At 51.4% G+C, this 12,249-nt stretch overlaps 1 protein-coding gene across 2 annotated transcripts; it reads left to right on the forward strand.

The window, feature by feature from the left end:
- Positions 1-11,988, forward strand: SPATA2 (spermatogenesis associated 2). Of its 2 annotated transcripts, none has more exons than XM_011928823.1 (3): positions 1-68; positions 6,873-7,310; positions 8,574-11,988. In XM_011928823.1, the coding sequence occupies exons 2-3, from the start codon at positions 6,975-6,977 to the stop codon at positions 9,798-9,800; spliced, it is 1,563 nt and encodes a 520-aa protein (XP_011784213.1). In that variant the 5' UTR covers positions 1-68; positions 6,873-6,974; the 3' UTR covers positions 9,801-11,988. The 2 variants fall into 2 exon arrangements, with proteins under 2 accessions (XP_011784213.1, XP_011784214.1); XM_011928824.1 differs by lacking the exon at positions 1-68 and adding an exon at positions 1,688-1,935.
- Positions 11,989-12,249: the final 261 nt, after the last annotated feature.

The raw sequence follows: 12,249 nt of genomic DNA on the forward strand, positions 1-12,249 counted from the left end.
GGCTCCGGCGGCAGCGGCACCTCCCGCTTGCTTCCCTCGGCCGGGCAGCCCTCGGCGGCAGTGTCAGGGTGAGTGACCGGCGGCCGCGAGCGGAAACTGTCTCCGGGGCTTCCCCAGGTGGAGGGGGCGCCAGACAGCGGCAGGGCTCGGCTGGCCCGTGAGCGGGGTCCCCTCACGGCAGGCAGGACTACAGGTGGGCCCGTTGTTTCGGCGCTCCCGAGACCCCCCGCCTATTCTCAGGATCCCCATTCTCCCGGGAGCTGCCTTGTAAGCTCCTGGAACCCGCCAAGGGTGGCTCAGGGCCGCTCAAGAGGAACACCCTCTCTTCGGCGACTGGCCAAACAGAAGGACACCCCGATTTCGCCACGAGGCAGTTACTGCGCAGGGGTTCCCAGTTCAGACTCTGGCGGCACACCTGGGTTTGTACTCACTGTGTGACCTTGGATAAGTCACTTCATCTTAAGAGCCTCAGTTGCCTGTTTAAGTGTGATTGAACCTGGTTGCTAGGGCTAGAGTAGAGATGGAATGAGATCATGCAGGGCCCCTGGCATACAGCAGGCGTCCAGTAAGTGATAGTTCCTGTTACTTCATTCAATTCACGAACCCGTGGGGAGGGCCAGAATTTGCGACTGGGCTGTTTTTCACAACTGACGTGGCCCCCCGAGGCCGTAGGAATGACCGAGCAGCCGCCAGCTTCTGTCCCCTGCAGGGAGGGAAACAGCTTCCTTCAGAGGCAGCTGCCACTAGGGAAGCTTCTTTCAGCACCGCTGAGGTTATTTTCAGAGGTTTGGAAGGACTCTGTGTGAATTTCTTTGGAATCTAGTAGGAGTGTGGGGACCTTCTGGTGTTTCACAGCCCGTGGAAGGTGCCTTGGATGTGTCTCGGAGCCTCTTGCTTGGAACGAGTGCATTGGTGTGGGTGGGGAGGTGGAGGGGGTTGAACTGCCTTCCTCGTCTCCTGTTTGGAGGCTGATGGAGCTAGACCAGGGATGTGTAAACCTGTGGACAGGGGCAGTGCACAGACCAAAATAGCTCTGCCTGTGCAGAGAGGGGGCGCCTTCAAATACTGCTTGGGGAACATTTCTGCTTGAATGGGCCAGCTGAGGTAAAGCCAAGCGAATGCTTTGCTACTCGGAATCACTTCACTTCCATGCAGTGGGAGTCTAAACAGATACAGCGTTCCTCTTAGATGTTTAGAAAATAGCTAAAGAAGCTACTGCCTCCCTGACTGCAGTATCTCTTTCCGTTGACTTGCTTTTCAAGAGGGTGCCTAGATTGTGGGTTCAGGAGGTGCTGACTGGAGCTGTTGACTCTGGGCACCTGCCTGCCTCTATGTTCAGGCTATTCACAGTGCTGTTTTTTTGACTTTTGGGTTTTTTTTTTTTTTTTTTTTTCTCCCACCAGACTGGCACGGCTTGGCGTTCCAATCCTTGGGTTACTTGGAGAAATTAACAGCTTCTGTCGTTGGGCTGTCTCGGTCTCCTGTAACCACGATGTTTTTGCAGAGAGCGTATTTTGTTGTTCTTGCAGAGTGCTGGGAATGAATTGCTGGCTCTGTGCTCAGAAAAAACACCAGCTATGACCAGCTACAAGGCATCTTGTATTCTCAGAAAATGTTTTCAGCAGGGATGATGTCAGCTGCTTCATCACTGGCCGATGTCTCTGGCCAGCCTCTTTCCTCGGCCCTTGAGCTTACATCATATAGAGATTAGCTCTCCTAGCCCCATTCAGTGTGGGAAGATGGGAATTTTGCTACTACAGGAATTTTTGTAACTCAACTCTGCTCGCGCCGCCATAAGGCATTCTGACTTAGCCAAACACTTTCGAGTAGAGCTGTCCAGCAGATGCAGCAGGATGGCTTTGCCAGAGTCGGAGTTTTGGCGTTAGACCTAGGTTCAGAGCTCAGATCCGCTTCTTCCTAGCCTTATGACTTAGGGTAAGTGAGTTGGCCTCTCCGAGCCTCAGTTTCCTCTTTAACCTTGGATCTATCCTATGGATTTCGTTGTTTTTCATAGAGCAGTTAGCAGAGAGCTGCCACACAGTAATCCCTTGGTAAATGGTACTGATGTAACAATAAATGAGTGAGATAAATTGGAGAAAGCCCAGGCATCAGGGCCTGCCAACAAGAGTTCAGATTCCAGCTCTGATCCTTTCAAACTCTGTTGGACAGTTTGTTTTGATGGAAGAGCCTGTTTTCCTTATAGAGTTGTGAGGATTAAATGGGATGATGTAGGTAAAGTGGGAAGCCCAATACTTAGCATATAGTAGGACCTCAGTAATTGTTAGTCTCTTTCTTTCCTTTCCTTACTGACTGATTGAGACAGAATCTTGCTCTGTCACCCAGGCTGGAGTGCAGTGGTGCCATCATAACTCACTGCAGCCTCAAACTCCTGGGCTCAGTGGATCCCCCCACCTCAGACTCCCAAGTAGCTAAGACTACAGGTGCATGTCACCGCACCCACCTAATTATTATTATTATTATTATTGTAGAGATGGAGTCTAACTATGTTGTCCAGGCTTATCTTGCCCTTAATTATCTTTTAGCTTTTACTTTCTTCCGCCTTTTCCCTCACCTACCCAGGTTGTTTTGAGATTTGTTTTAGATATTTTGGACTTCCTGTCCTTGTTGTTCAGATTTTGAACATCAGCTGGGCTGTTTGGATCCCTTTCCTTTATTTATTGTTTTTCAGCAACAAACAAGGGTGTGGACTCTGGTGCGATTATAGAGCAGCATACGCTGAGCCGAGCTTGAGACTGGCTGACTTTGTAAAAAATCAGTCTCTTTGAGTTCAAGGCTGACTTCCTTGGAAAAAAAATACAGCAGTATTCGGAAACTTAATGTCTCAGTGTTTGAATGGTTCTCAGACTACCAGAAAACAAACCCTGGGGCCAGAGGTGTGATTGCAGCTTCTCTGAGATAAGTCAAGAATGGTAAATGCATGTGTGACTATCCTCTCCAGTGTTGCAAAATACATTTATTTATGTAGAGATGGAGTTTTTGCTCTGTTGTCCAGGCTGGAGTGCAATGGCACGATCTCAGGTCACTGCAGCCTCTCGCCCCGGGTTCATGCCATTCTCCTGCCTCAGCTTCCTCAGTAGCTGGGATTACAGGCGTTTGCCACCACGCCCAGCTAATTTTTGTATTTTTAGTAGAGATGGGGTTTTGCTGTGTTGCCTAGGCTGGTCTCAAAATCCCGACTTCAGGCGATCCACCCATCTTGGCCTCCCAGAGTGCTAGGATTACAGGCATGAGCCACCGCACCTGGCCTACATTTTTATTTTTTAAGAGAATATACATTTTAAATTGTTTATTTTTTTATGGACAGAAGAGTATGAACATAGAGCACATACATACTTTGATACTAGGTGGTATGCTCTTCCAGCTAGGTTTGCAGGCTGGATGTGTCTCGTTCATTGCTGTCCTCTACCTTCCCCACCCATCCCCATTCCCCCACTGGGTCCAGCTCAGGCAGAAGGTGGGAGCTGCAGAAATGCTTGTTGGACCTGGGAATCGTGAGGTGGTGAGAGGAATACAGGTTCCAAGTCAGAATGCTGGCTTGGATTATTGGGTCCATCTGCTGCTAACCTTGAGCTACTTGTTGTACCTCATGCCATCTTTCTGAGCCTGTTTCTTTGCTCTCCAGCTGATCTCCCAGGATTCTTGGGAGGTACCAATGAGAAACTAAAGTTGTGGCATCATGAATGCTGACATCCTTTACAGCATCCGTGCATCTATTTCTCTTTTTTCCTTTATCTCTCTCTCTTTTTTTTTTTTTTAGAGACAGAGTCTCGCTCTGTTACCCAGGCTGGAGTGCAATGGGGCAATCTCGGCTCACTGCAACCTCTGCCTCCTGGGTTCTAGCAATTCTCCTGCCTCAGCCTCCTGAGTAGCTGTGATTACAGGTGCATGCTGCCACGCCCGGCTAATTTTTTAAAAAAATTTTAGTAGAGACGGAGTTTCACCATGTTGCCCAGGCTGGCCTCGAACTCCTGAGCTCAGGCAATCTACCTGCCTCGGCCTCCCAAAGTGCTGAGATTACAGGCGTGAGCCACCATGCCCGGCTGCAGCATCCATTTCACCTACTTTATCAAGCACAGGCAGGCTCTCTGTTAGGCATTGTGGTGAACAACACAGACATGGTCCTTGCCTTTATGGAGCTTACCAGGAGCTTACCAGCTTGCCAGCTTACCAGGGAGGGTGGGGAGTGGACAAAGAGAGGAAGCTAGTAAATGAATAAAGTTGATAGTTTCAGATTGTGGTTATCGTAGGAGAATGTGACAATACTGAACTGGGAAGGTGAAATAGGGTGGTAGCTCTAGGGGCTGATGTTTGAACTGAGGCCTGAATGATGAGAATCTTCATGAGGCAGAATTTTATCCTAAGTGCATTTTGTTTTCTTTTGTAAAGACAGGGTATTGCTGTGTTGCCCAGGCTGGTCTCGAACTCCTGGCCTCGAGCAATCCTCCTGCATTGGCCTTCCAAAGTTCAGGGATTACAGGCGTGAGCCCCTGTGCCTGGCCCCTAAGTGGATGTGTTTGCCTCCTGTGCTCCTCAGCCTTGTTTGTTGCTGTAGCACTGGGCTCCCTCAGCAGTGCAGTGTGTTGGAGACAGTGGCCTCTCTGTGTCCCTAGTTTTGCTACACATCTCACCTCTCACCCCACCATTAATACCCCCAGGAGTCTCCTCCTGGGTACAAAAACTATGGAGGAGCCAGACTAGTGGCTCATGGAGATGAGGATGATTTTGTCAACCCCATGATACTTGCCAGGCTCGCAGGACCTTCCTGGCTGAACACAGGTCTGCTAAAGGAGCCCCCCACACACCAGGCCCAGTACTGCTGCAACTTCTCTCAGTCCCTTGCCATCTCCCACACTCAGCAGACATTTATGAAGCACACAGCTGACCTTACTGAGCAAGATGGTCACAGTCCTGTACCCACGGAGCTTCTGGGCAGGAGCGGCAGGACCAGAGCATGTGAAAATGCACATCTACGGCCCAGTCAGTGGTATCTGCCCCACTCAGAGAAGGCCTGGCTGCTTAGGGCTACAGCACCTTCAGACAACAGCAGTGGCCATCGAGGACTTCCCGGAGCCGGCTCTCTGAGCAGCTTGGTATCCCATCATGCTTAATCCTCTTGCCAGCTCTGGACAGAGGCGCTATTATTAACCCCTTGTTTCAGATGAGAAAACCGCCACCCAGGGAGGTGGAGCAATTTGCCCAAGTAACCTGGAGAAGCAGCCCTGGCCTCGCTCGCAGGTACCTGGCCTTGGACCCCATGTCCGTGACCCTGCGCGTGTTGTCTCCTTGGCCCTGGCAGTGTCCCTCCATTAATCTGGATTCGCTCCCAGCATTGTGGTGACAAGAATATTGCTGGATCTGTGCCTGTTCTACTAACAAGTGGCTAAGCAGATGACAAGATTGTATAAAGCCTGTGTCCCAGCTCAGAACATTCTATCCTCTCCCAACAGGGGGCTGCAAAGCGCTCTTGTGATAAAGGGGATGCAGGCTGTCAAAGGCTGGTAACAGCACTCCAGGGGCTGGCAGCCACTGTGGCCTCTTTTGAAAATTATAAAGAAGACCATATCCCTCTCCCCTTGCTGTACACTCTTCAGTGGCTTCACGTGGCTCTTTGTATAAAATATTGAATTCTGAATGTGCTCTTGCAGCCTTGGGGCTGAGGGTCCCGCTGATGCTGACAGCTGCCTCTCCTCACGCCCCTGCCCTGTGGCCTCGGCCTCACTGGCTGCAGTTCTGTTCCTGTGCCAGGCTTCCTGCCTCAGGAAAGCAGGGTGTGGTGGGTAAAGGCATGGACTTTAGAGCCCGATTGGGTTCTGAGCTCAGCTCCTCTGCCTCTTAAGAGTTCTGTAACCTTGGGCAGTTTCTTTTTCTTAAACACTTTTTTGTATTTTTGTAGAGATGTGGTTTTACCATATTTCCCAGGCTGGTCTCGAGCTCCTGGACTCAAGCCATCCTCCCCTCTCAGCCTCCCAAAGTTCAGGAATTACAGGTGTGAGCCACCGTGCCTGGCCTACCTTGAGCAGTTTCTAATGTCTGTGTCTCAGTTTGCACATGGGTCCACTGGGGCTAACTGTAGCGCCTCTCTCCGAGGATTGTTTAAGAAGAGAAAGTGAGGCTGGGTGTGGGGGCTCACGCCTGTAATCCTGGCACTTTGGGAGGCCGAGGCCAGTGGATCACTTGAGGTCAGGAGTTTGAGACCAGCCTGACCAACATGGTGAAACCCCGTCTTGACTAAAAATACAAAACTTAGCCAGGCGTGGTGGTGGGTGCCTGTAATCCCAGCTACTTGTGGGGCTGAGGCAGGAGAATCGCTTGAACCCGGGAGGTGGAGGTTGCAGTGAGCCGAGATCACGCCACTGCACTCCAGCCTGGGCAACAGAGCAAGACTCCATCTCAAAAAAAAAAAAAAAAAAAAAAGGCGAGTTAGTGTGTGTGAAGCTCATCACGTGTCTGGAGCCTCTGGTAGTGTTAGCTCAGGGCCTTCCTCTGCTGCAGTTCCTTCCCTGGCCTCTTGACCTGGCAAACTCCTCATCCTTCAGGTCTGTTGCTGTCTCAAGAGAACTTTCCTAAACTCCCCCTTCCCCAGTGAAAACAGGACAGGAGCTCCTTCTGTACTCACCCACACTTCTCTTTCAGGAATATTAATCGTATTTTTCATTTGCGAGCACAACAAAGTCAAGGTCCGTCTCTCTCTGGCCTCTGTTGTAACCCTGCTTGTGGTACCTGCTCTGTAACGTGCTGCTGGGGCCCGGTGTAGCCTAGGCCAGTTCTGCTGTTCATTTTGCCTCAGCGGCCTGAAGCCGAAGCGCGGACCGTTTCGAGGAATGACATGCTTCTTGTTCCCCTCCTTCCAGAGCACTCCGCTGGTCCAGGTGGCAACATGTCCATGCTTTTAGCGATGTCCCTGCCTCTAATCCAGAAGCCATGGAGGAGATAAGGTAGCCCCCCTCGATCGGATGGGGAAGCCCAGTTCAATGGATACAAAATTCAAGGATGACTTATTTCGGAAGTATGTGCAGTTCCATGAGGGCAAAGTGGATACCACCACCAGCAGGCAGCGGCCTGGCGGCGATGAGTGTCTGCGGGTGGCAGCATCGACCTTGCTCAGCCTGCACAAGGTGGATCCCTTTTATCGATTCCGGCTGATCCAGTTCTATGAGGTGGTGGAGAGCTCCCTGCGCTCGCTCAGCTCCTCCAGCCTGCGGGCTCTGCATGGTGCCTTCAGCATGCTGGAGACAGTGGGCATCAACCTCTTCCTCTACCCGTGGAAGAAGGAATTCAGGAGCATCAAGGTGAGGTCCTGGAGCAGCCTCCATACAGGCCCTCCTCCTCTCTTCCTGCCCCTGGCAGTCCCTCCTGAGAGGCTATGCCAGTCTGATTCCATCTGTCCTCTGCTCTCAGATCCTTCCAGGCTCCACACCTTCCCCGTCTCTCCAGCATCACCTCTGAACTGTTTCTGGCCTGGCTGCCACACCTTAAGCAGAGAGATTGGGAAGGCAGGGGCAGCCAGGTTATACAGGGTCTTATAGCCCAGGGCAAGGCTTGGATTTGTTCAGAGTAGGCGGGGAAGGAGGCAGTGTGGGATCTGGCTTGCATCTGAAGAGGGTCATTCTGGCTGTGGTATGGGAAGTAGGCTGTAGAGGGATGGGGAGAGCAGTTAGGAAGCTTCTCAGCGGTCCCAGCAAGCTGAAGGGTGTTCTGGACTAAGTGGTAATAGTAGGGGAGGAGGGGGAATTGAGAGAGGGATCCTGAATCAGACCACACACAGGAGAGCTGTCACCTAGCCAGGCTTCTTCATTCTGCCACGGGAGGAGCGGTAATCGAGAGAGGGGATGGCACGGGAGAGCTGTCACCTAGCCAGCCCCTTCAGTCTGCCGTGTTACTCAGCCCATCATGGGAATGCCAGAGAGGAATGATCTGATTGTCACCACATTCTGCCTCTAATCCAGCCCCTTTATTCACCCAGGCTCCCTCTTCATATGGAGCCGAGTCTTTGCGCCCCACTAGGAAGCGAGAGGTTTTGCTCCCTGTGTTTAAGAAAGGAGCTGCTGCTGATGGCTCACGCCTGTAATCGCAGCACTTTGGGAGGCCAAGGCGGGTGAATCATGAGGTCAGGAGTTGGAGACCAGCGTGACCAACATGGTGAAACCCCGTCTCTACTAAAAATACAAAAATTAGCTGGGTGTGGTGGCAGGTGCCTGTAATCCCAGCTACTCAGGAGGCTGAGGCAGGAGAATTGCTTGAAGTCGGGAGGTGGAGCTTGCAGTGAGCCGAGATCGAGCCACTGCACTCCCGCCTGGGCAACAGAGCGAGACTCCGTCTCAAAAAAAAAAAAAAAAATGGAGCTGCTGGGTCATTTCCTTGTACAACTCCTGAGTGCTTAGTAAGCCCCAGCCCTGCCTCCTCTGCCTCCCGCAGGGTAAGGCTGTCAGGATCCTTCCCTGCCCTGCCCTCTCCCCGCCACCCCACTTCAGAGCTGGATATCCTTTGCTTTGACATAGTCTGTCTTGTGTCTCTGGGAGAAAACCCCACCTCTCTTTTCTACTCCCTTCTAGACCTACACGGGCCCATTTGTTTATTATGTCAAGTCGACATTACTGGAAGAGGACATCCGAGCCATCCTGAGCTGCATGGGCTACGCACCTGAGCTGGGCACTGCATACAAGCTCAGAGAGCTCGTGGAGACCCTCCAGGTGAAGATGGTCTCCTTCGAGCTCTTTCTGGCCAAAGTCGAGTGTGAGCAGATGCTGGAAATCCACTCAAAAGTGAAGGACAAGGGCTACTCCGAGCTGGACATCGTGAGCGAGCGCAAGAGCAGTGCGGAGGACGTACGCGGCTGCTCAGACGCCCTGCGGCGGCGGGCAGAGGGCCGGGAGCACCTGACGGCCTCCATGTCACGAGTGGCACTCCAGAAGTCAGCCAGCGAGCGGGCGGCCAAGGACTACTACAAGCCCCGCGTGACCAAGCCCTCGAGGTCGGTGGATGCCTATGACAGCTACTGGGAGAGCCGGAAGCCACCACTGAAGGCCTCATTGAGTCTTCGGAAGGAGCCTGTGGCAGCGGATGTGGGGGATGACCTCAAGGACGAGATCATCCGCCCGTCCCCTTCGCTGCTGACCATGGCCAGCTCTCCCCACGGCAGCCCGGATGCCCTTCCACCCGCCTCCCCCAGCAACGGCCCGGGCCTGCTGCGTGGTACCTACTTCTCCACTCAGGATGACGTGGATCTGTACACAGACTCCGAACCCAGGGCCACCTACCGTCGGCAGGATGCTCTGCGGCCAGATGTGTGGCTCGTCAGAAACGACGCCCACCCCCTCTACCACAAGCGCTCGCCCCCTGCCAAAGAGTCCGCCCTCTCCAAGTGCCAAAGCTGTGGGCTGTCCTGCAGCTCCTCCCTCTGCCAGCGCTGTGACAGCCTGCTCACCTGTCCTCCAGCTTCCAAGCCCAGCGTCTTCCCCAGCAAGGCCTCCACTCATGACAGCCTGGCCCATGGGGCATCTCTGCGGGAGAAGTACCCAGGCCAGACTCAGGGCCTTGACCGCTTCCCGCACCTTCACTCCAAATCGAAGCCCTCCTCCACGCCCACTTCCCGCTGTGGCTTCTGCAACCGCCCAGGTGCCGCCAACACCTGCACCCAGTGTTCAAAAGTCTCATGTGACGCCTGCCTCAGCGCTTACCATTACGACCCCTGCTACAAAAAGAGTGAGCTGCACAAGTTCATGCCCAACAACCAGCTGAACTACAAGTCCACCCAACTCTCCCATCTCGTGTACAGATAGACCGGCCTCGCCCCTTCCAGCTCCAAGGGCTACATCACCAACCTTTCGGGTTTCACGGTGAAGTACTAATGCATTGATCTCAGAGGCGGAGGCCTGCACTTGACCTTGTAGGTGGCAGGGATCGTGGGCTGACTGTGTCCACGTGGGAGTTCACTTAGCGACTCAGATGTTTCAACCAATGGCTGCTTTGTTGTCTGACAAGGGAGAAGGTGGCACTTCCGTTCAGATTCATTTTGCTAATCACTCCCTGTTCAGTTGGTTCTTTTTTTTGGGTTTGGTTTGGTTTTGTTGTTTTGTTTTTCCTTTAAAGAGGATTTCTATCTCTGGGACCCTCACCGCACCTACCCCTCCCATTACAAAGCCGACTTGGACTGGGAAGGGCCCTTCAGGCCACCAGACATCCACCTGGATCGGCGAGCTAGAGGCCTGTTGGCTTGTGAAATGAGCCCTCCTGCCACACGGGGCCTCTCCCAAAGGCTCATCCCTTGGTCGCCCCCTTCCCAAACGCAAGGATCCCCAGCTGGACTTCCCACCCCCTGGCTTTCCCACCTCTCCAGGTGTCAAAGGTGAACCAAGTCCAGTATTAGCTGAATGTCATTTTGTACACCACAGCTCAGTCAGCCCATGGCCTTCGTGAACTTTGCTCCAACACATTGATGTGGGGGCTTCCCACAGCAGGACTGACTTTCCCCCTTTCTGTTGTTTGCACATGCCCCTCTTACTGTACTATCAATAGATATTTTTGAGATTTATTTTTAAATAAATATTCAACTTGCTGTGTGTTTCAACGTGGTTAAAAAAATGAATTATGTAGCTATTTATTAAATGCCCTGGGTTCTTTAGTCTTCCAAGGGAGGGCCTCGCGCCCATTCATATTGTATCTTCCACTCACTATGGCCCAAGGGGAGAGGAGAGTTTGGGGCAGGGAGGAACAGACACGAAGCCTCCTTTTCTTGAGCTGGTGGAGAGTCACTGTCTTCCCTGCAGTAACTAGCTATACACCTACCTCCAGTGTGCACTTAGGGGGTGAGTGCGGGTGTCGAGGTCTGTGTGCCCGCAGACTGCTAACCTAGTGACAATTCAGGGACCTCACCTGTCGGACCTAGAGCTTGCTGAGCAGGAACCTCGCACTTCACACTTCTTGAGTCTCGATTCAGAAGGAAAATCATTTGGGATTCCTACTGCCCCTCCATCTCAGTCCTCTTCTCTTCACCAGTTTCCAGGACTCATCTGCAACATTTGCGATCTTTTTGCACTAAAAGTGGGCAGGAGTCGGCATGTGCCCATCAGACAGACGGCTCCTCAGATGCTCAGCTAAGCCTAAGCGCTTCCAAGCCTGAAGGCCCCTTCAGCTCCTCATGCGAATTACCAGCCCCCGGATTTTCCTCGTGGGGGTACAAGAGCAGGAGTGGGGCAAGAGATTGAAAACAAAGCCGCTTCCTTGTGAACTAACATATTTTAGCCATAACTGTTTGTGATGTACACAATGTTAAGGGATTTATGTGCAGTGGGTTTTTCTGGGAGAAAGTTATTCAGCTCTTGAGCAAGTTTAAGTCTGGCTGAATCCTGAGGCCACTGTGAATTTGCTGATGTTCTTCCAACTCAGTTGAGTGATTTTAAGGTTTTCCAAATCTTCTATGGCTCTTTTTTTTAATATATACATATATATATATATATATCTGGTAGATCACATGTAGATGTACAGTGTGTATATTAAGCTGAATTTCAACCAACTTTATTACTAAGACCAGTCTAGCGGGGTATTCATCTTTGACGTTCTTCCTTTTCACCTTTCAGAATCGGCACTGGCTGGCCCGCTCCTGAGAGCCCTAGTTTTCTAGTTTTCCATTTCCAGATTGCGTCAGCATTACAGTAACTAACTCTTTTTAACCAACCGTGATGCCACGTAACTTACCCAGTGGACAGAAGCAGGAGTGACTTAACACATCATAGGAGGGAAAGTCCAGTGTACCTGTCATCACGGATGCACTGTGGCCACAGACTGGAATAGGAAATACTACAGCCCTGCTCCCTGGTGTGCATCTTACCGGATGAGGTTGCCGTGATTGAGGTAGTTAAATACATGCTAATTTAAAAATGCAGATGTTTTGCATTTGATTTCTACCAAGAGTTGAAATGTTGAGGGATGATTAAAAATAATAATAATAAAGTGTCTTCCATTGTTAAATGAAGTGTTTGGGGTTTTATGTCCTCTGTCCCCGCTTCTTTGAAGTTTGGTTACTTGGGAGTTTATTTTTCCCCAAGTGCTATTTAGTTTTTTAATGACAAGACTTAAATTTTCTCTTCCATGAAACTGACAAATAGCATTTGAGTGCTATACTGTGAGCCTGGCACTTTTTATTTTTTTAATTTTTTGTAAAAAATGTTTTGATTTTTTTTTTTTCTTTTTTTTTGAGACGGAGTCTCACTCTGTCACCCAGGCTGGAGC

This window comes from Colobus angolensis, unplaced genomic scaffold (assembly GCF_000951035.1).
Source record: "Colobus angolensis palliatus isolate OR3802 unplaced genomic scaffold, Cang.pa_1.0 Scaffold8, whole genome shotgun sequence".
Classification (NCBI taxonomy): Eukaryota; Metazoa; Chordata; class Mammalia; order Primates; family Cercopithecidae; genus Colobus; species Colobus angolensis.